The sequence below is a fragment of the Bos indicus genome, chromosome 6 (assembly GCF_029378745.1).
Source record: "Bos indicus isolate NIAB-ARS_2022 breed Sahiwal x Tharparkar chromosome 6, NIAB-ARS_B.indTharparkar_mat_pri_1.0, whole genome shotgun sequence".
Lineage (NCBI taxonomy): Eukaryota > Metazoa > Chordata > Mammalia > Artiodactyla > Bovidae > Bos > Bos indicus.
In genome coordinates this window covers 103892391-103913997 of record NC_091765.1, presented here as the reverse complement: position 1 = coordinate 103913997, position 21607 = coordinate 103892391, and the positions used below count along the sequence as shown (strand labels likewise).

At 48.0% G+C, this 21607-nt stretch overlaps 1 protein-coding gene across 2 annotated transcripts in view; it reads right to left on the bottom strand.

The window, feature by feature from the left end:
• Positions 1 to 21607, bottom strand: part of LOC109560663 (janus kinase and microtubule-interacting protein 1) — a 226405-nt gene that overhangs the window by 3728 nt on the left and 201070 nt on the right. For both annotated transcript variants that reach the window (XM_070791772.1, XM_070791773.1), the window contains 5 exons: positions 21363 to 21524; positions 14602 to 14658; positions 11969 to 12151; positions 3551 to 3599; positions 1470 to 1591 (listed from right to left, as the gene is read on the bottom strand). In XM_070791772.1, the coding sequence (XP_070647873.1) occupies positions 1470 to 1591; positions 3551 to 3599; positions 11969 to 12151; positions 14602 to 14658; positions 21363 to 21524 (573 nt within the window). The remainder of the gene's footprint in view (positions 1 to 1469; positions 1592 to 3550; positions 3600 to 11968; positions 12152 to 14601; positions 14659 to 21362; positions 21525 to 21607) is intronic.

Sequence of the window (21607 nt, the reverse complement as noted above, 5' to 3'; positions counted from 1 at the left end):
AGACTGTGAGGATTCATGGGACTAAAATTCAAGACAGGAGAGAAACCAAGTGTAGCTGGCCCACATTTGAAGGTTGAATCTCCCCTCCAAGTGAAAGGGGAGCCTGTGTGTGAGGATGGCAGCTGAGAAGCACTAACAGAAAGCTAATCAAGACAGGAGAGAAACCAAGTGTAGCTGGCCCACATTTGAAGGTTGTATTTCCCCTCCAAGTGAAAGGGGAGCCTGTGTGTGAGGGTGGCAGCTGAGAAGCACTAACAGAAAGCTAAGCAGAGCTTTTGACAGCCTCATGGGGTGGGCAGGGGCTAGGGGAAGGACACTAATAAACATTACAGTCTTTTGCTTAGAATCCTGAAAGGCTGGGCCCTATGAATAAGAGTGACCAAGAAACAAACAAATCTGATAAGTATGAAACTCATCTCTGAAACAGTTCTGGTGTGAAGAATGGAAAAAGCCCTGTCTGGATGAAGATACTATCAAACAGAATCTCAAAATATGCCTTCATATTTTCTCACACATGATGTCTAGCACTCAATGAAAAATAACCAGACACAGAACACACAAAAATAACCAGAAACAGAACACAAAAATAACGACACAGAACACAAAAATAACACAGAACAAAAGAGAAAATTAAAAAACAGAGGATAAAAAGAGACTAAAAGGGAAACCTGGTAGCTCATATGGTAAAGAATCCGCCTGCAATGCAGGAGACCTCAGTTCGATTCCCGGGTTGGGACATTCCCCTGGAGAAGGGATAGGTTACCCACTCCAGTATTCTTGGGTTTCCCTGGTGGCTCAGATGGTAAAGAATCTGCCTGCAATCTGGGAGACCTGGGTTTGATCCCTGGGTCGGGAAGATCCCCTGGAGGAGGGCATGGCAACCCACTCCAGTATTCTTATCTGAAGAATCCCATGGACAGAGGACTCTGGAGGGCTATAGTCCACAGGGTTGCAAAGAGTCGGACACGACTGAGCAACTAAATATACACATAAGGGAAACCGGGGCGGGGGGGTGTTTTGTGGTCACTTTCTAGTTCTTGATCTGATGATGGCTTTATGAGCATAAATCGCTTCACGGCAGTTCATGGAGCTGTACACCTCTGAGTTGTACCCTCTTCTGTATGTGCATTACCTCTGAGCCATCAGGGAAGCCATATCTTCAATAAAACAGTTTATTTAAGAAATTAAGTGACTGGGACTTCCCTGGTGGTCCAGTGGTTAAGAATCTGCCTTCCAATGCAGGGGACATGGGTTTGATCCCTGGTTGGGAAATTACAAATCCACGTGATGCTGGGCAACTAAGATGGTGTGCCACATACACTGAGCCTGACCTCTCTGGAGCCCGCTTACCACAACTACAGAGAAGCCTGCGTGCTGCAATGAAAGATCCTGCATGATGCAACTAAGACCCGAAGTAACTGAAAAATAAATCATTTTTTTTTAAAATTAAGTGACTGATGTCTTCTCACCTTCAAAGAATCCAGTTCAGCTGTCCATGCTGGCCACTCAGCCTCAGGAATAGGCCAGGTCTCTGAATGCAAAGGTCTCTGCAGGACACTGTCCATTTGGGGATTCAGGAGGCATTTCTGAACTAGAAGAGGGTATGCCCAGTCAAACTTCAATCCAGAAATCTATTCTAAAAACCAGCAAGTCTCTGAGCCTTTTCATTCTCTTTCATTCCCAGATCCTTCACCCCCTGACAAAGTCCCTCTTTTGAAGGGTGCCTTTGAACTCTATGAGTGCCACACCCACACCCCTCTGATGGTACTGCTGTGGTCTTCCGGTATCCTAGAAAACTGCCTGCCTGCTTCACCATCTACTGCCTGGCTATAAGCTCCTTCAGCACAAGGACCACCACCTCTGCAAGCCAGCTCATCTTTGTAAACCCTACAACACCGATAGGGGTCTGGAACGCAGCAGTCTTTAGAAATGCTGAGTGAATAAGTAACTTCATCAATCTGGTACACGTCTTTCTTTCAAGGATGAAGAAGCTGAGCCCAGATGAAGGAGGAGGCTTGCAAAAACTAGTGGCAGAAGCAGGACCAGCTAGAATTGATGTGCCTCCAACTGTGAAAACAGATGCCAACCCAGACTGCAGGGATGGAAGCCGAAGGTACAGAAGGGGCGGTCCATCCTGAGCAGCGGAAAACTGGAGCCAGGTCTCTCTTCCTATTTGTTGGCACCATGCAACATACCAGGCACTAACATATCTGAAAAAGATCACGTTATCCTCCTTTTAAAGATAAGGGTCCCGGGCTCAGAGAGGTTAATTAACTCATCCAAGATCACACAGCTGGTAAGAACAGAATCTAGTAATAAGAATCTCTAAGCAAGCAGTTATCAAGAGCAGCTCAGTTGCCTAAAGGTAACATTATCCATACTTTCTTCACTTTTAGATTGAGCATCTTAAAACAAAATAACCCTAAATACACCCCTAGGAAGCCTCCTCCCCCAGGGCTGACAGTCCACTGCACTGGTAAAATAAGGCTCAGGGAAATTCTTTTCTTTTTAATAATTAGAATAATAGAACGACAAAATCCCACCCATGTTACCATCTAAGTAACCCTTGTTGGTATTTTAGTTTATCTTCTAGCCTAAGCTGCCAGTCATTCACAGATATTCATGTACAGTTATATCAGTGGTATATATGTTCACTCCAGAGAAGGCAATGGCGCCCCACTCCAGTACCTCTTGCTTGGAAAATCCCATGGACGGAGGAGCCTGTTAGGCTGCAATCCATGGGGTCGCTAAGAGTCGGACACGGCTGAGCAACTTCACTTTCACTTTTCACTTTCATGCATTGGAGAAGGAAATGGCAGCCCACCCCAGTGTTCTTGCCTGGAGAATCCCAGGGACGGGGGAGCCTGGTGGGCTGCCGTCTGTGGGGTCGCACAGAGTCGGAAACGACTAAAGTGACTTAGCATAGCATACGTTCACTCAGTCGTGTCTGACTCTTGGTGATCCCACTGACTGTAGCCCATCTACAGTCAGTAGATGTAGATTCCATGGATACTCTGTCCATGGAATTTCCCAGGTGAGAATACTGGAATGGGTTGCCAGTTTCTTCTCCAGGAGATCTTCCTGACCCAGGAATCAAACCTGGGTCTCCTGCATTGCAGGTGGATTCTTTTACCACAAAGCCACCAGGGAATTCCCTCATAGTTGATAAGTAAGAGTTAATTGACAATACTGGAGTTTCCCTGAATAGTTTTTCACTGTTATAAATAACCTGGCATGTACATGCCTGTCCACTGAGCTTTTCCACACACAGAATTATTTACTCAGGATGAATTTCCAGGAGTGAAACTACAGGGCTGCAGAATTTGGCCATTTGGGTATGGCAGTACTTTTCTAACATATTCTCCTTAAGAGTGAAACAAAAAGGCAAAGCCAAGCAGGAAAGAGAGTGCAAGACAGCAGGCTCTGGTTTCCTTTAGTCGTCTGCACTTGACCGTGGGCGTTTCCCCACCCTGGCCCACCTGTCAGATTGTCTTGCTGGCCTGGACTGGTCTGAGTATGCAGACTCTTCCTAACTGAAAATCGCACTGACCTCTGACAAATGCCGTCATCTCAGACTCGACGTCCAGGTGGTGGCTTGTCTGGAAGAAAAGACATCCCAGCAGTTACTCTGCGTGACACAGGAGGAAAAGCCTTCCACACTTGACTACAACTGGAAAGAGCAGCCCCTGGCCCCTGCAGAAAGTGCATCCTATGGCTGGATCCACTTTCCTGTGTGTGCACACGTGTAGGCAGGGCGCCCCCTCCTCCACCCAGGACCTTCAGGGGAGTCCAGGATTTGCTCCCAACGATACAGGTGTAAGGAAAAGCTTCCATTTCCTTTATTCAAATTGAATCTCCAAGTGGAGACTGATGAACAGGTTTTAAAAGCTGTTACAAACATAGACAATGTGTTAAAAAGCAAATATATAACTTTGTTGACACACGTCTGTATAGTCAAACGTCTATGGTCTTTCCAGATGTGAGAGTTGGACCATAAAGAAGGCTGAGCACCAAAGAATTGATGCTTTTGAACTGTGGTGTTGGAGAAGACTCTTGAGAGTCCCCTGGACTGCAAGGAGATGAAACCAGTCAATCCTAAAGGAAATCAACCCTGAATACTCATTGGAAGGACTGATGCTGAAGCTTAAGCTGCAATACTTTGGCCATTTGATGAGAAGAGCTGACTCACTGAAAAAGACCCTAATGCTGGGAAAGATGGAAGGCAGAAGGAGAAGAGGGTGACAGAGGATGACTTGATTGGATGGCATCCCCAGTGCAATGGACATGAACTTGGGCAAAGTCCGGGAGATGATGAGGGACAGGGAGGTCTGGCGTGCTGCAGTCCACGGGGTCACAAAGAGTTGGACATGACTTCGCAACTGGACAACAACAAAAAAGGCTGGGAGTGGGGCAGGGCGAGGAGGGCAGCCACACAAGAGAGTCTTCAGGAGAAATACTCTCTCTGCATGAAGGTCCTTCCAGCCCCTTGTGACAGCCGATCACTGAGCTGCTCCTGCGGCCCCTGACTGAGCACTCAGGAATCCAGGTCAGGCTGGACCCAAGTCCCTGCACCACTCCATGGACCAATTGTCCTCCTCTTCCCCACAAGTGCACAGGCTCTGGAAGAGCTGAAGTGGCAGTAGGAACTCAGCTAGTTGGCCTGGCGGCTCCCAATGGGTTCAACAAGAGCGACAGCTGGATCTTCAAGGCAGGTTAGAGTTGATTCCAGACCAGCAGCCCAGATCTTGCTTTCTCTTGGGTTTTCCAGTGGGGAAGGGGCCCCGAGTGCAGTGTAGCTGTGATAGCTCCCTTCTCCCAACTCCACTGTGTCCACCAAGTATCTGCACCAGCCACTGCACCAGCCACCTTCCTGCCCGGAGGATTCTGCACTCTCATTCTCTAGTGAACTTCTATGTATACATCAATACCTAATCCAAGTGTCTCCACCTCTATGAAATCTTCCCTGACTCCCCTTGGCTGAGTTCAGCCACCTGCCTATCACATAGCCCCTCTACACTGCACTGGGACACCTGGGCTCTTTGACTATCCCTCTAAATGGACTGACTAATCCAGAGACAAATATACAGGGGCGTGGATGATGGCCCTACCATCTTCTGATACCAATCCAATCACAGCACCACTTATCGGAAACCCTCTGCACCAGGCACAGTGCCTGTTCTCTCACTGCGTTTCCTGCCCCCAGAACACTCCACTCACACCTCCTAAAACTCTGTGTCTTCAAGGACCATGACCCTTCACACCCCAGTGCCTTTGCACATGGTGTTCTCCCAGCCTAGAGGGTCTTCACACCATCCATCTACATCCTTAAAAGCCTAGTTTTGTGTGCTTCCTCCTCCAGGAATTATATTCCCAAATCAGTCTCCTTCTCTCCACTCACTGCTATGCTTCAAGGGAATGCTTTTGCTTGCACCTGGGTTTGGAGTTAGTTTTATTAGACACAGACTTCAGGTTTCCTTGGCCTTTGTATGCACAGAGTAGCCTCATAGGCACTAAACTACTTTCAGAGGCACTGCATTCAGTACGTGATCAGAGATCTACAGATATTTCTCCTGCTTCTTGTTTATCCCATTAGCCTGGAGAGGCGTGGAGCCAGGCAACCTCAGGTTGAACCTGGCTCTTCCGCCTACTGGTTCCATGGTCCTGGCCAACTCAGTTGAATTCTCTGAATCTTGCCCTCTCCATCTGCAGAGTGGAGCCACGAATATGCTCCTTGCAGGGTCTTGTCAGAACCAAATAAGAGTAAACATCTACCAAATGCTCCACGCAGAGTAATAGATGGATAAAGCCTCACCCTACACACTCCACTCCCCTGCCTCTCTCCAGGTAAATTTTTTTGGGGGATATTCTCCATAAAAGGCAGCAGATGAAGAGAAACTAATTGCCTGGATCCTCGGAGGCCCAGGCTTGGGGTCGTTGATTTAATGAATTAAGGGAGTTTAGGGCTCTCAGTTTCGCTGTTTCTTTCAAGATGAGATTCCATTTCCAAAGGCTCATATATAGATCTTGTTGACCAGTGCCCAGAGGAGAGCAAGATGTTTCCAGGACATGGAGAATGGAGGAAAAAGCAGGGCAAGAGGAAGTGGAATTAGCAGCTTCCTCGCCTGGTTGCATGTGTCTTTTTAAGGCTGGGGTCTCGATGACCCTCTGGTGTTAGTACACCAAGCCCCTGACCACCCCCAGTGGAGCAATTACTGCTTGACCTTATATCCTCAGTGAATATCTTTATGTGATGCAACGTGATGGGCATTTGAGGGGGGTCTCACAGAGCCCTACAAGAGCTTAGCAACCCCCACCCTGTGCTATCCAGGCCTAAAAGAGCAGGTGACTTCAGGAGGTGAAGGGTGAGCATTGGGCCACAGGGTGGCTATTCTTCAGGGTCTGGGTGTCTTTATCTGCCAAAGGAAACTCCATGCCCATAGAGAGGGCAGGGACTCTCACATCCCAGGAACAGCAGGGAGCCAGACAGGGATAAGACATCCAGTGCTCTGATGGGTCTTCCATTTGCTGAGCTGACCCCACCCCCACCCCACCACCACCACCACTGGAGCCTGCAGCAGGCTGGGCATGGGCCGAAGGGCACCCTTTCTCCACTGCCCCTTGGCACCCAAGCATCTGCCTTCAAAAGCGGATGACACCCAAGTGCAAGTAACAACAATGGTGTCTCCTTCTTGGCTTGGGAATGTCAACAGCCTAGGTCCTGGTGAAATCCAGAAAAAAAGAGATGTCCTGGGGCTCGGGGTCAGGAAAAAAGTTAAGGGGGCCCCAAGAAGGTGCCCAGAGCCCTGTTCAGTCAAGTCAGTTTGGGGCTGGGGTGGGACTGAGAACCCCCATGTCCATTTGGGAGTCCAAGAATGGAAGGAACCTGCCCTCCTCGCACTCCCATCTCAGCTGAAGCCAGGGAGGTACCAAGACCCCATGTTCCCAGCTGAAAGACAGTGGGGGAACTGGCCAAGCTGGCCTCGTGGGATTCCCTGCTTCGGGACCAACGCTCGAGAGAACCTACAGAGCTGGGGAAGGGCACTAGGCCGGATGCAGGGCTGACCTGCGGACAGTGGCGGCCTGGACAATGAGGCAGGTCAGGAAGATGGCAGCTCTGAGGGCTGGCCGCCCCCATCCCCCCCACGCGCTGTCCTCTGCCCTGAATGTCTGTGTTCCCCCAAAAATGCGCATGCTGAAATCTTAACCCCCAAGTGAGGGAATTTGGAGATGGGGTCTTGGGGGAGTGATCAGATCATGATGACAGGGTCCTCTGGCTGTCCAGAGGAACCAATGTCCTTGATAGAAGAGATGTTAGAGAGCTGGCTTCTCTGTCCACCATGTGAGGACACAGGGAGAAGGTGGCCATCTGCACCCCAGGAAGAGAGCCCCCACCAGAATCCCACCACGTGGCTGATCCCCAGCTTCCAGTCTCCAGGACTGTGAGAAATAAGATGCTTGCTGTTTCAGCCCCCAGTCTGTAGTATTTTTGTTAAGTGAGCCCAACAGACCAAGACACTTTAGATGCAGCCCCGAGAAAGGGGTCCAGGGCCTGAGCCCACTGAGGCTCAACTTCTATCACCCACTCAACCAAGGCGAGAAGAGGAAGTTGGTGGGAGGCGATCACTGACCCTGAGCCACTGCTATGGCGGGAGGGGGAGCACCCTCTTCCTGATGGGTGGAGCTCAGATGGACCCCAGCTCTGAACCCCAGCCTGCCACTCCCGGGTGTGACCTTGACCAGCTTTGACGCTGGGGCTCAGTCTCCTCCTTGACGAGGGGGGATGTTGGGAGGATGAAGTGAATAAACCACAGAAAGTGCTGGCTCAGGGCAGGCTCTGTGAGTCTCCCATCATCATTGCCTCCCGGGAATAAATGAACAGCAGCCTGTCCGTATGGGATGCCCCCCTCATAGCCCACACCCCACCCTCCCTCAGGAGGCTGTGATTAACGGGAGCCCCCTCCCAAGTGCAGGGCTCCCAGGACCCGCCCTCTCGGCTCTGGCACGTGCCCCCTTCCTCAAGTCCGTTAAGTATCCCCCCAGCCAGTCGGGCAGCCCTCCTGGGCTCTAAGCCCAAGCCCAATGTCCCCACCGGGAATTCCATCTGTGTTCTCTGAAATGAAAATCAGCACCAGTAAAACCCACTTCCTGCCCAGCTGCCAGCGGGAGGAGCTGCCGCCACCACCACGAAGGGTCTCCGTACCCCCAGGGCTCTGCTTGGCTGCCTGGGCCTTGGGTATTTGCGGCCTGAGCCATCTGGCTGCCATGTGCATGGCCTGCCTGGGACTCTGCAGCCCAGTCCAGCCCACAGGCCTGCTGGGATCATCTTCCCAAAGCACAGCAGTTACTGCTGCACCTCTTTGGCAGCTCCCCATTCACTGAAGAACCGGGTGCAAACACTCCTGTGGCCAGTCAGGTGCCCGTGACCTCGTGTCTAACCTCTCAGAACTTCTCCACTCGGAAGTCCCCTCACTCGAGCCATCCTGGAGCCCTTTTTGCTTCTTAAATACATCACGTTTATTTTTCACTGCCTTATATTAATATAGGGCTTCCCTGGCAGCTCAGATGGTAAAGAATCTGCCAGTAATGCAGGAGACCCAAGTTCAAACACTGGGTCAGGAATATCCCATGGAGAAAGGAATTGCTACCCACTCCAGCACCTTGCCTGGGAAATATCACGGACAGAGGGGCCCGGTGGGCCACAGTCCCTGGGGTCACATATTAATATCTGCACACAAGGATCGGCCTTGCAGGGACAACAGGGACGGACTCACTGAGGGCCTGGTCTGTACGTGCCAGACCCCTGCTGCTGCCCACATGCCCCAAAGGCTCACACCACACCCAACACACACCGCCTCTCCACCCTGCAGTGGCCCTGCACAGAAACCCAGGTTCAAACCCAGCTCTGCTTATGCAAACGACTGAACACACAAAAGGCTGAGCTAGACAGCTGCTTGTAGACAGGTGTCTTTGGGCATGACTTGTAACCTCCTTGAGCCTCAGTTTTCCCATCTGGAAAGGTGGGGGGTGATAATAATAGCACCTCCCACACAGGAGGACTCCCTAAGTCAGTTACATAAAGACCCCGTGGTGACACATGTCAGTGTTCCCTCCTAAGGCCACAGAGTAAGACAGTGGCAGAGCTAAAATTTGAAGCCAGGGCTCCTGGATGCCTACCCCCTTGACAACTGCTCACACGAGGACCAAGTTCCTACCTGTGGGACAGCCCTGTACAGGGTGTTTCATGAGTTATCTCCAACTGTCTTCATGTTCATTCTACCAAGTAGGATGTAATATTCCCATTTTACAGATGAGTAAAGCAAGGCTCAGAGCAATTAAGGCATACACATAGTCTCAATCTTCTCCTTTTTGACCCTCACTGTAATTTACAATTATTTCTCTCCTTGTCTGTGTGCGCATTTTGGCCTGATTCATCATTTCTCCCCAGACCCCAGCACCATGCTTGGCTTGTGACAATAGGTGCTCAATAAATATCTGTGAAAAGAAATGGCAGAGCCAGGCTTTTGTGGTTTGTGGAGGGACAGTAAGCTATTCCTCAGATCAAGAAAATGGGGGTGTTCTTGGTGAGCTGCAGCCATGAAATTAAAAGACACCTGCTTCTTGAAGAAAAACTATAACCAGCCTAGACAGCAGACTGGAAAGCAGAGACATTACTTTGCCAACAAAGGTTCATCTAGTCAAGGCTATGGTTTTTCCAGTGGTCATGTATGGATGTGAGAATTGGACTACAAAGAAAGCTGAGTATTGAAGAACTGATGGTTTTGAACTGTGGTATTTGAGAAGACTCTTGAGAGTCCCTTGGACTGCAAGGAGATCCAACCAGTCCATCCTAAAGGAAATCAGTCCTGAATATTCATTGGAAGGACTGATGCTGAAGCTGAAGCTCCACTACTTTGGCCACCTGATGTGAAGAGCTGACTCACTGGAAAAGCCCCTGATGCTGGGAAAGATTGAAGGTGGGAAGAGAAGGGGATGCCAGAGGATGAGATGGTTGGATGGCATCACCAGCAGGATGGACATGAGTTTGGGTAAGCTCCGGGAGTTGGTGATGGACAGGGAGGCCTGACGTGCTGCAGTCCATGGGGTTTCAAAGAGTCAGACGTGACTGAACAACTGAACTGAACTGAATTTGGTGAGCTGATTTGTAAAATACTGCAAAATGGGTCATGGCAGATTCAAAGTCACCTGTAAAGGAGGGAGTATAAGCTTATGATTGGCCATGGCCTTTCAGAATATCCACAGGGGAGACACCCTGGCCCCTGGGGAGGCCTGTCCGGGCCCAGAAGCACATCCTTCCAGGAAATGAACCTGTCAGGCTGATGACACCACTAACTCTCTCTGTTTCCATCCCAGGCTCCCAAATGACTCTCTGACTATAAATGTTGATTGACTTACAAACAAACCAATGAACCATGAACTGGACTTTGTAGATAACTCCACTATAGGGAGAGAACAGGCTGATTATTTTTTTATCCATCCAATATTTCAGCCTGTGCATAGCTTGATCTCACATGAGAAATGATTGTTAGTGTTCAGGTTTATACCTCAGACTCTGAATTCGGTCAATGTAAGTCAGCCTGTCCAATCCCAATGAACAAATCGGGTCTAGTTTCAGAGCCTGCCAGACAGAACGGCCCCTGGGTGGGTGGGAGGGTTCACTGCGACGAGGCCTTCTCAGCCCACCGCCAGCCTCTCTCCCAGGAGACCCCTGGCACAGCCAACACCTTTCCTGGAACTCTGCTTTCAGTCCTGCCTTAACTGAGACATGGGGACTGTGCCAGGCCCCTCAGCAAGATGCCGACCTCTCTCTCCACCCCTATTCTGCCTCTGAAGAAGCTTGAAAGCCTCAGGCAGAGGGATGAGCGCTGGCCTGGGAGTCAGGGGCTCTAGGTTCAAATTCTGACTCTGAACCAAGTCACTGTGGCCCTGAGCAGGCCCCTTGGTCTCCTGGAGTTCACATGGGCTGTGTGGCAATTTGGATTAGAGGACACCTGATATCCTAAAGGCTGTAGGGGAAGGAAGGGACAGAGAGGTTTGGCCTGCAGAAGCTGGGCTGGGAAGGCCAAGCAGGGAGATGCAGACGTAGGGCTACACTATCAAAAGCAGGCCCCTCTGACTGCAGAGCCCCAGGGGGATGGTGGAGAACAGGGCCGGCTATATCCATAGCAGAAGCTGCATTTCCCCCTCGCACAATCAGGAACTGAGCTAGTTTGGTTAGGGGTGCTGCTAGCTGGTCCCCAGGAATGGGGTTGTGTGCCCAATGAGTGTGTGTGTGTGTGCTTGCATGTGAATGAGTCTCCCAACCTCTCTGAGCCCCAGTCTCCTCTTTCATTGACCATTAAAAGAGGACATTCTCAATCATTTAGTTCATGACTTCATTCATTCAACAACTATTCCCTGCACAGCTTTTCCATGCCAGGCACTAGAGAGACAGAAATGGTTAGGGAGCAGCTTTGGCCCCAACAGAGAGGCTGACAAAACTCCTCTAACAGTAGGGGGAAATTCCTCTAACTTGCCGCATCGGTTGTGCCCACGTGCCATGTGGGATCCAGGGCCAGCTCCTGAGCAAGGCCACACTGGGCCCTGAAGGACAGATGTGGGAGGCTGCAGGGCAGACAGGAATCCTGCCAGAGAAAGTGGCAAGTGCTAAGGTCCTGAGGCACCCATGAAAGAAATGTCTGATGAGACAGAACTTGTATGGCATTGAATTAAAGTCACGGTTTCTGTGTCTGTCTCCTGCACCATGTTGTGAGACTTTCTAAGGTTAAGGATGACTGGATCACCTCCCTGTGCCAGCCCTGAGCAGAGGCGCTGGCATGGAGGAGCCATGTTCCAGGCAAGGTCAAGGGACAGAAGGGGGGAGGTCAGGGCAGGTCAGGAGGTGGACAGGCAGGTGGATGAGCCCACAGTCCCTACAGGAAGAGGGGCAGGGCGGTCTGTGGGGCCCTACCTCTGGGACCCTCGGAGCCAGGAAGGTGGCCGCGTACTCGGCCAGCGCCACGTCATTCACCATGTTCTGCGCCATCCCGGAGAGCAGGTGGTTCTCCGCCCCGTGTCTGCGCAGCTCCTGAAGCAGGTGTGTGATCAGGTGGTTCCTCTCCTGGCACTTCTGGACCAGGGAAGCCAGCTTGGCCTGAAAGGATGAGGGTGAAGACATGACTGGTGGGGTCCATGGACGCTGGGCTCCTATGGGGGCGGGACGGCTGAGTGGGAGGGGCGGGGCACTGGCTCCAGGTTTTGCTTCCCTCTGCTGCTGCTGCTGCTGCTAAGTCACTTCAGTCGTGTCTGACTCTGTGTGACCCCATAGATGGCAGCCCACCAGGCTCCGCCGTCCCTGGGATTCTCCGGGCAAGAACACTGGAGTGGGTTGCCATTTCCTTCTCCAATGCAGGAAAGTGAAAAGTGAAAGTGAAGTCGCTCAGTCGTGTCTGACTCTTAGTGACCCCATGGACTGCAGCCTACCAGGCTCCTCCGTCCATGGGATTCAAGGCAAGAGTACTGGAGTGGGTTGCCATTGCCTTCTCCACAGCCCTGCCTTAGGACTTCGGGTGGCTCAGCTGGTAAAGAATCTCCCTGCAATGGGGAAGACCCAGGTTCAATCCCCAGGTTGGGAAGATCCCCTGGAGAAGGGAATGGAAACCCACTCCAGTATTCTTGCCGGGAGAATCCTATAGACGGAGGAGCCTGGTGGGCTGCAGTCCATGGGATCGCAAAGAGTTGGACACGACTGAGCGACTAACACACAAACACACACACACACACACACACACACACACACACCCGTCTTAGCTCAGCCTCCTTCCTGCCATCCCTCCCTTCACCCAGAAGCCAGAGGCAGCTTTGAAATCAAGGGGCCACACTGCTGCCCATCCCTTCTGGATGCCTTCTGGACGGGTCTTCAGCCCCTCCACCAACCAGCTATGAGACCAAGCTCCTCTCTACCCCGTGACTTGCTCATCTGTACAATGGGCATTGTTGCCACATCAAGACAGAAGGAGACGATGCAGACAAAGCACGTGCATTGGCCAGCCCAGGCAGGTGCTCACGCATGAAAGGTAGAACCGTGCCTCTCCAGCCCCACCACAACGATAACCCTGTTTCTCATGTCTCGTGTTCCAGACACAATGATCCACTCCCCACCCCCGACACCCCAGAACTTCCTCACTACTCTTCTGTGGCTCCTACATGTCCTGAGCCCAGGAAAACCTTGTGCAGATCTGTTCAGAAGCCAGCCTGGGTAGTGCCACCCTGGGCAGGTCCCCCTCATGCTCAGAACTTGGGTCCCTCTGTGCCCAGGCTCCTGGCTCCTGCTGTCCCAGGAGTAAATCTTTACATCTGTGGTTCTGTCTTCTCCATAGCCTGGGAGCTCCTTAAGGGCAAGGCTGACACTCTCCTGGATTCCCTGCACTGTCCTCGCTCCATGGCTGTGCACAGGAGAGATCTGTTATGTGGGTGACTTGAGTGTGTGACCCTCTGGCCATGAAATGACCTCCCGTGTCTGTGCATGTTTGGAGGAGCTGCTCCACGGAGGATATGATGACCCCTTCCTGCCAGAATTCCCTTCCAAGCCCAGCCCAGAGAGGGTCAGGGACCTTTGCACATCAGTTTCTAGGCAATGATGCCCAAGTGCCCAGTACTGCCGGTACATAGCAGATGACGAAAATAACAGAGGAGCAAGAACACCTCCCATTTTCAAGAGCATTACAGTTTGCGCTCTACTTTTCCATCAATGCCATAGCCACTGAGGGTCAGAAGAAGCTGTGAGAGCAGGCCAAAGGGTATCACTATTATTTCAGAGGGGGTGGGATTCAGCAAAGTCAGTAGGGTCTGGGGGCTCAACTATGTCCTTCTAATTCCCAGCCCAGGGCCCCTCCTGGCCCACCATGCCCAGAGAGTGGGAAAAATGGACAGTCCCTCCAGGCACTTGGCACTGCTCAAGTCCAAGTGCCATGTGTGAGCTTACACGTGTCATCTCACCCAAACTACATCTTCGATGAGCGTATTAAACCCTATGAGCCCATAATGCCTTATCTGGGAATGTGTCCTCAGGAAATGTCTAGATGCATGGAGAAAACTTTTCCAAGAAAAAAAAGTGCAGCATGGTGCTTTTGTGTGATAATGCAAAAGAGACAGGGAGGGAGCTAGAGAGGCAAGGAGATTGGACAGAGGGGTTTGAACACCCGCAGGGTCTGGAGGCTTTATGAACTGCAGTCTCCTGCTTTAGATCTGGCAAGAACGGCAGCTTCAAAGGCTGGTGAAGACCCACGTGGCACAGACATACCTACGCAGGTAGAGTAGGGTCTCAGACACATGTAAAATATACTAAAAGAAAATACATGAAGACGCTAGATTCAGAAGGGAACCTGGGATGCTGTGTTTCTCCTTCTTCTTTCCACTGTTTTTATACAACAGGCATGGACTAGTTCCTAATGGGATAAATATCGGGTTGGCCAAAAAGTTCTCTTGGATTGTTCCATAACATCTTACAGGAAAATCCGAACAAACTTTTTGGCCAATCTAGTACTACGTTCCCTTTTTCTCTTTTGAAAGAGGTATTTCATGCTGATTTCACACATGTATTACCTTCAAAGGCGTCACAGCCAAATTCACTTCATGGTGCTTTTTCTGAAGTTCATCAAGCTGAAAGAGAACCAAGATTTTTGATAACGCTGAGTGGCGGGTACCACAGCTTGCTGCGTGTACAGGCAAGCCGTGCTCAGAGAGCTTGGCTCGCATCTCTTTTCCCCCAGGAGTTGGTGGTGAGAACACAGGCCTTTCCCATCAGCTGCTCGACCAGATCAGAGGAGGAAGGATTCTCTGAGCACCAGAGAATGAGCTCTGCCAGACCGCAGGTGATGAAGCCATTCTGTTGCCTTTTCCTTGAGGAAGCAGGGCTTCCTAGGTAGCTCAGTGGTAAAGAAATGGCGTGCCAATGCAGGAGCTGCAGGAGACACGGGTTCTATCACTAGGTCCCTCCCCCTGGGGGAGGAAATGGCAACCTATTCCGTTATTCTTGCCTGGAAAATCCCACGGACAGAGGAGCCTGGCATGCTACCGATCATGGGGTTGAAGAGTCTGACATGACTGAGCATGCAAGCATGCAGTCAGAAAGAAAGATTTCCCCATTCCCCATGCAGAGGTTGCCAGAGTTTTTTGGTGCGGTCTTAAACCTATAGGCGTCCTAGACAGATGCCTGAGTCCTGTGACTTTGAGAAAGTCAAGTCTTCCTGTGCCTCAGTTTCCTCACCTGTAAAGTAGGTGCCGTGTTGTTGCTGTTTAGTCACTACGTCGTGTTCCACTCTCTGCGACCCCGTGGACTGCAGCTTGCTAGGCTCCTCTCGTCCATGGGATTTCCCAGGCAAGAATACTGGAGTGGGTTGCCATTTCCTTCCTCAGGGAGTCTTCCTGACCGAGGGATCAAACCAGTGTCTTCTGTGTGACAGGTGGATTCTCTACTACTGTGCCACCTGGGAAGCCCAGGGGTAATATTACTGTCTACCTCACGGGGAAGATTAGATGAGGACTCTATAAATCGATTCCTGTAAAGTGCTTAGGGCAAGGCCTGGCATCTGGCCAACATTCAGTGAATATAAACCATTATTATTCTCTGCGGCAGGCACATGTATGAAGCCACCTTGGACCTTCCAGCCTAGCCCAGTGCCCAGGTGAATACCACTGAGTGATCCTCACTGATGCTCTGCAGAGTAGAATTGTGCAGCCAAGTGCTGCCTTAAATTCCTGACCCATAAAATCATAAGCTACAATAAGATGGGTGATCTGGGAATTCTTCTCACTCACTCTCTGATTTTCTCTGTAATCACTACAAGAAAGCTAGATAGATAAAAGCCCTTCTTCCTCTCCCCCAAGCTCTTTTGACCTCTAATACTGTTTTCAACCCTGCATTACCACAATCAGAAGCCATATGTGTGTATACACACAGATGAAACTATACTATACAAAATGCTTTACATCTTGTTCTTACGGCTTGCTGTTGTCATTTAATATAAAATCCTGGGTGTTGATTCCACCTTAATACATACAAACCAATCATATTCTTTTAAAATCTTGCACATTATTTAATCATGAGATTGGAAGAAAATTATTTAACCAATTCTTTGTTTATGAAAATTTATATTGTTTCTATTTCTTTGCTTTAAAAATAAGACTTTAATGAACATTTCCATATATCTATTTTGGCACACTTCTCTGAATATATCTGAAGATTAAAATGCCAGCTCCAAGCATACTGTCTTCTATTCAAAATGCACATCGTAATATTTGCGGGCTTGGATGAAATCTTCTCTCTACTTCAGTGTAAGAAATAGCATGAATATATTGCTGTGAGCTATTCCCTTCTCTTCCCATGGAGAAGGGAATGGCAGCCCATTCCAATATTCTTGCCTGAAGAATTCATGGACAGAGCAGCCTAGTGGGCTACAGTCCATGGGGTCGCAAAGAGTCAGACACTACTGAGCGACTAACGTGTATACTGGGTCATTTGCAATTAAAAAACAAATGAGAAGTGAAAAGACAACAGAATGGGAGAAAATGCACATCCTATAGCTAATAAGGAACCTGTATCTATAATATATATAAACTCTCACAACTCAACAACAAAAAAGAAACTATCCAATTACAAAATTGAGGGAGGGAGGATCTGAATGGACATTTCTCCAAAGAAGACACATGAATTGCACATAAATACATGAAAAGATGCTCAAGGTTATTAGCCATTAAGGAAATGCAAGTCAAAACCACAATGACATGGCACCTCACACCCACTAGGACGATTAGCAACAAAAAGACAGACAGTAGCAAATGTTGGTGAGAACGTGAAGTTGGGACCTTCATCCATCACTGCTGCTGCTAAGTCACTTCAGTCGTGTCCGACTCTGTGCGACCCCATAGACAGCAGCCCACCAGGCTCCCCCGTCCCTGGGATTCTCCAGGCAAGAACACTGGAGTGGGTTGCCATTTCCTTCTCCATTCACTAGTGGTAATGTAAAATGAAGCTATCAGAGACAGATCTGACAGTAACTGTGATTAAAACGCTTAATAATTATATTACAAGACTTTCATCAGAGAACTGGAAGCTATCCAAAAGTAACCAAATGGAAATTCTAAGACTCCAAAATACAATACCTGAAATGAAGAACTAAAATAATGAGTTTAAGAGCAAATTTGATCACCTAAAGAGTATTATATAACTGAAAGATGGATTAGAAAGAAATATCCAAACTGAAGCAGAAAAAGACAAAAAGAATGAAAGTAATTTTTCAAAAAGACTTAAACACATATTGGATATGGTAAAAAAAAAAAAAAAAAAGTTCTAACATGTGTATAATTGGAGCTATATTTTTCACACATCAGTGACAGACAGGACAAAAATGTCATCTTACCTCCCACATTGAGGGCACAATGAGAAATATCCCCCCATGAATGGCTTTGACTTTGGAAGTGGGTGCCAGCATTTTATGGAAAGCAAATTTGCAATATGTATTTACGATGAGCACTATTTCTTCTCTTTGAACCAGTAATCCCAATTCTCTGAACTACTGTAAAAAAAATGATATATGTGCTAAGTCGCTTCAGTTGTGTCCAGCTCTCTGCAACCCAATGGACCTTAGCCCACCAGACTCCTCTGTCCGTCAGATTCTCCAGTCAAGAATACTGGAGTGGGTTGCCATGCTCCTTTCCAGGGAATCTTCCCAACCCAGGGATTGAACCCATGTCTCTTGGGTCTTCCACATTGGCAGGCAGGTTCTTTACCACTAGTGCCACCTGGGAAGCCCCTTTTTCCTTATAAACATACTTGAATATGTAAGAAACTCCGCCTACCCCCTGCTTCATTTTCTTTGAACATTACACCCGCTTGAAGGATCTTAGTTCCCTGATCAGGGAAGGAACCTCGGCCCCATAAAAATGATATATAAATTAATGGAAATAACTATAGATCCAACAGTAGGGGAACAGAAATCACAAACACCCCATAGATTACTGCACAGTCCCAAAAATAATGGACATAAAGGCTATGAAGCAATATGGATAGAGGACATAAAACTCCATGTATAGTGTATTCGATTATACAAAAAATGCATTAAAAGGAGTCAGAAATCACATCAAAATGTTGATAGTATATTTTCACTCATCAGTTTGTCAAAAAATATATAAAATGTGATATGATTCAGGGTAACCAGTTGTGGGCAAGCAATTGCACTCATTCCTGGTGAGAGTATAAATGACATAACCATTCTGGAGGGCTAGTTGCCATTATCGATCAAAGTCAATATAGCCTTTGACACAGTAATTCTTTCACTAAGATTTTAGCCTTTGCATATGTTGCAGAAACATACTCCAAGATAGATGGATAAAAATGCTTGTAGAGCAAAGTAACAGAAACAATTCAGATTTACTTAAACAAAGATTCCATTAAGGAAGTTATGGTTTGGCCTCTGGAAAAATAATATGCAAGAGTTTAAAATACTGTAGTTCAATTTGCATGTGTTGATTTGAAAATATCACCAAAATTTTGCATTAAATGATAATATCAAGATACAGAATATTTCTGTACGGTATGATTTCAGTACATGAAAACTCAGCAGTGGCCACAGGACTGGAAAAAGTCAGTTTTCATTCCAATCCCAAAGAAAGACAATGCCAAAGAATGATCAAACTACTGCACAATTGCACTCATCTCACACACTAGTAAAGTAATGCTCAAAGTTCTCCAAGCCAGGCTTCAACAGTTTGTGAACTGTGAACTTCCAGATGTTCAAGCTGGATTTAGAAAAGGCTGAAGAACCAGAGATCAAATTGCCAACATGCGCTGGATCATCGAAAAAGCAAGAAAGTTCCAGAAAAACATCTACTTCTGTTTTATTGACTATGCCAAAGCCTTTAACTGTGTGGATCACAACAAACTCTGGAAAATTCTTCAAGACATGGGAATACCAGACTACCTGACCTGCCTCCTGAGAAATCTGTATGCAGGTGAGGAAGCAACAGTTAGAACTGGACATGGAACAACAGACTGGTTCCAAATTGGGAAAAGGAGTACGTCAAGGCTGTATATTGTCACCCTTATTTAACTTCTATGCAGAGTACATCATGAGGAAGCTGGGCTGGAGGAAGCACAAGCTGGACCAATCAAGATTGCTGGGAGAAATATCAATAACTTCAGATATGCAGATGACACCACCCTTATGGCAGAAAGCACAGAACTAAAGAGCCTCTTGATGAACGTGAAAGAGGAGAGTGAAAAAGTTGGCTTAAAACTCAACATTCAAAAAACTAAGATCATGGCATCTGGTCCCATCACTTCATGGCAAATAGATGGGGAAACAGTGGAAACAGTGACAGACTTTATTATTTTGGGCTCCAAAATCACTGCAGATGGTGACTGCAGCCATGAAATTAAAAGATGCTTGCTCCTTGGAAGAAAAGTTATGACCAACCTAGACAGCATATTAAAAAGCAGAGACCTACTTTGCCAACAAAGGTCCGTCTAGTCAAAGGTATGGTTTTTCCAGTAGTCATGTATGGATATGAGAGTTGGACTATAAAGAAAGCTGAGCACAGAAGAATTGATGCTTTTGAAGTGTGGTGTTGGAGAAGATTCTTGAGAGTCTTGCAGTCTTGGACTGCAAGGAGATTCAACCAGTCCATCCTAAAGGAAATCAGTCCTGGGTGTTCATTGAACAGGCTGATGCCAACCTGATGGGCTGATGCTGAAGCTGAAACTCCAACACTTTGGCCACCTGATGCAAAGAGCTGACTCATTGGAAAAGCCCCTGATGCTAGGAAAGATTGAAGGTGGGAGGAGAAGGGGATGACAGAGGATGGGATGGTTGGATGGCATCACTGACTCGATGGACATGAGTTTGAGTAGGCTCCGGGAGATGGTGAAGGACAGGGAGGCCTAGCATGCTGCAGTCCACGGGGTTGCAAAGAGTCAGACATGACTGAGAGATTGAACTGAACTGAACTGAGGCACACAAATAAGTACTGAAATGTGGGTACATAGGGTTGAAAAAATAGAAGTCAGAAGGGGTTGGGGTTTAGGGGGAGAAAAGACCATATTGCTCTGCATTTTTTAAATATTGAGATAATTTTAGGTTTATATACAGTTTTTTTCTTTTTTCTTTTTCTTACTGGAGGATAATTGCTTTACAATATTGTGTTGGCCTCTGTTATGTACAGTTTTTTTTTTAAATAATAATACAGAGAGATCTCTTGCATATTTTGCCTGCTTTACTCTAATGGGAACATTCTGTAAAAATATAGTATATTACAACCAGGTATTGATGTGGAGACAATGGACCATTCTTTTTTTTTAATTTATTTTATTGAAGTATAGCTGATTTACAATTTTGGGTTTTTGTTGTACAGCAAAGTGACTGTTATACCTATATATATGTTCTTTTTCATATTCTTTTCCATCATGATTTATCACAGGGTATTGAAAGTAGTTCCTTGTACAGTACGGGGCTTCCCAAGTGGCTCAGTGGTAAAGAATCTGCCTGCAACGCAGGAGACACGGGTTTGATCCCTGGGCCAGGAAGATCCCCTGGAGGAGGAGGAAATGGCAACCCACTCCAGCATTCTTGCCTGGAAAATTCCAAGGACAGAAGAGCCTGGTGTACTACGGTCCATGGGGTCGCAAAAAGTCAGACATGACTGAGCGACTGAGCGACAGACACACTGTACCGTAGGACTTGCTGTTTATCCATTCTATATATAACGGTTTGCATCTGCTAATCCCAAGCCACCATTCTTACTTGGATCTCTCTACTGTGTGTGTGTGTCCCAATTTATGAACAATTTTACCACCTACACAAGCTTGTGTCTCCACCACCACAGACACAATACTAAACCATTCTAACAACTGCTCTTGTTGCTTTTTTTATATTCACACCCACTTACCTCCTACAGGAAAAAGACTTTTATTTAGGTACCATTTGACTTTTTAAAAAGCTATATACATGTATTCCTGGAGGAGGGCATAGCATCCCACTCCAGGATTCTTGCCTGGAGAATCCCATGGACAGAGGGGCCTGGTGGGCTACAGACCATGGGGTTGCAAAGAGTCGGACATGACTGAAGTGACTTAGCATGCATGCACACATGTATTATTATTTTTAGATCTAATTGAAGTTACCCAGATGGAGGGATTACAAGGCTTGTTTTTCTTTCCTATACTGCTCTGTACTTTCAAAATCTAATAAATGCTTGCAAACTGCTGGAAATGTCCAGTGAGCTCTTAATTCTTCTTTCCACTTTCTAGTCTTGCTGGAGTGAAGAAACGTTAGTTTACAGGCTGGAAAGGAAGTGTGGGCCCAGCCTACCTTGCCCTTGAGATGCTCCGCTTCCTCAAGAGAGGCCTGCAGCTCGCGGTGCGCAGACCACTGGTCTCGGAGCTGGCGCTGCAGGGTCAGTACTTGGTGATGGAGTCGTCTGATGTGCAGCCTGAGGTCCTCCTCGGAGGCCGAGGCTTCCCGGTCCTGGAGCTGAGGAACCAGAGTCGAATGCAATTCTTAGGTTATCTTCCAAGTAATCTGCCTTCATCAACAGACAGTACCTGCTTTCCTTC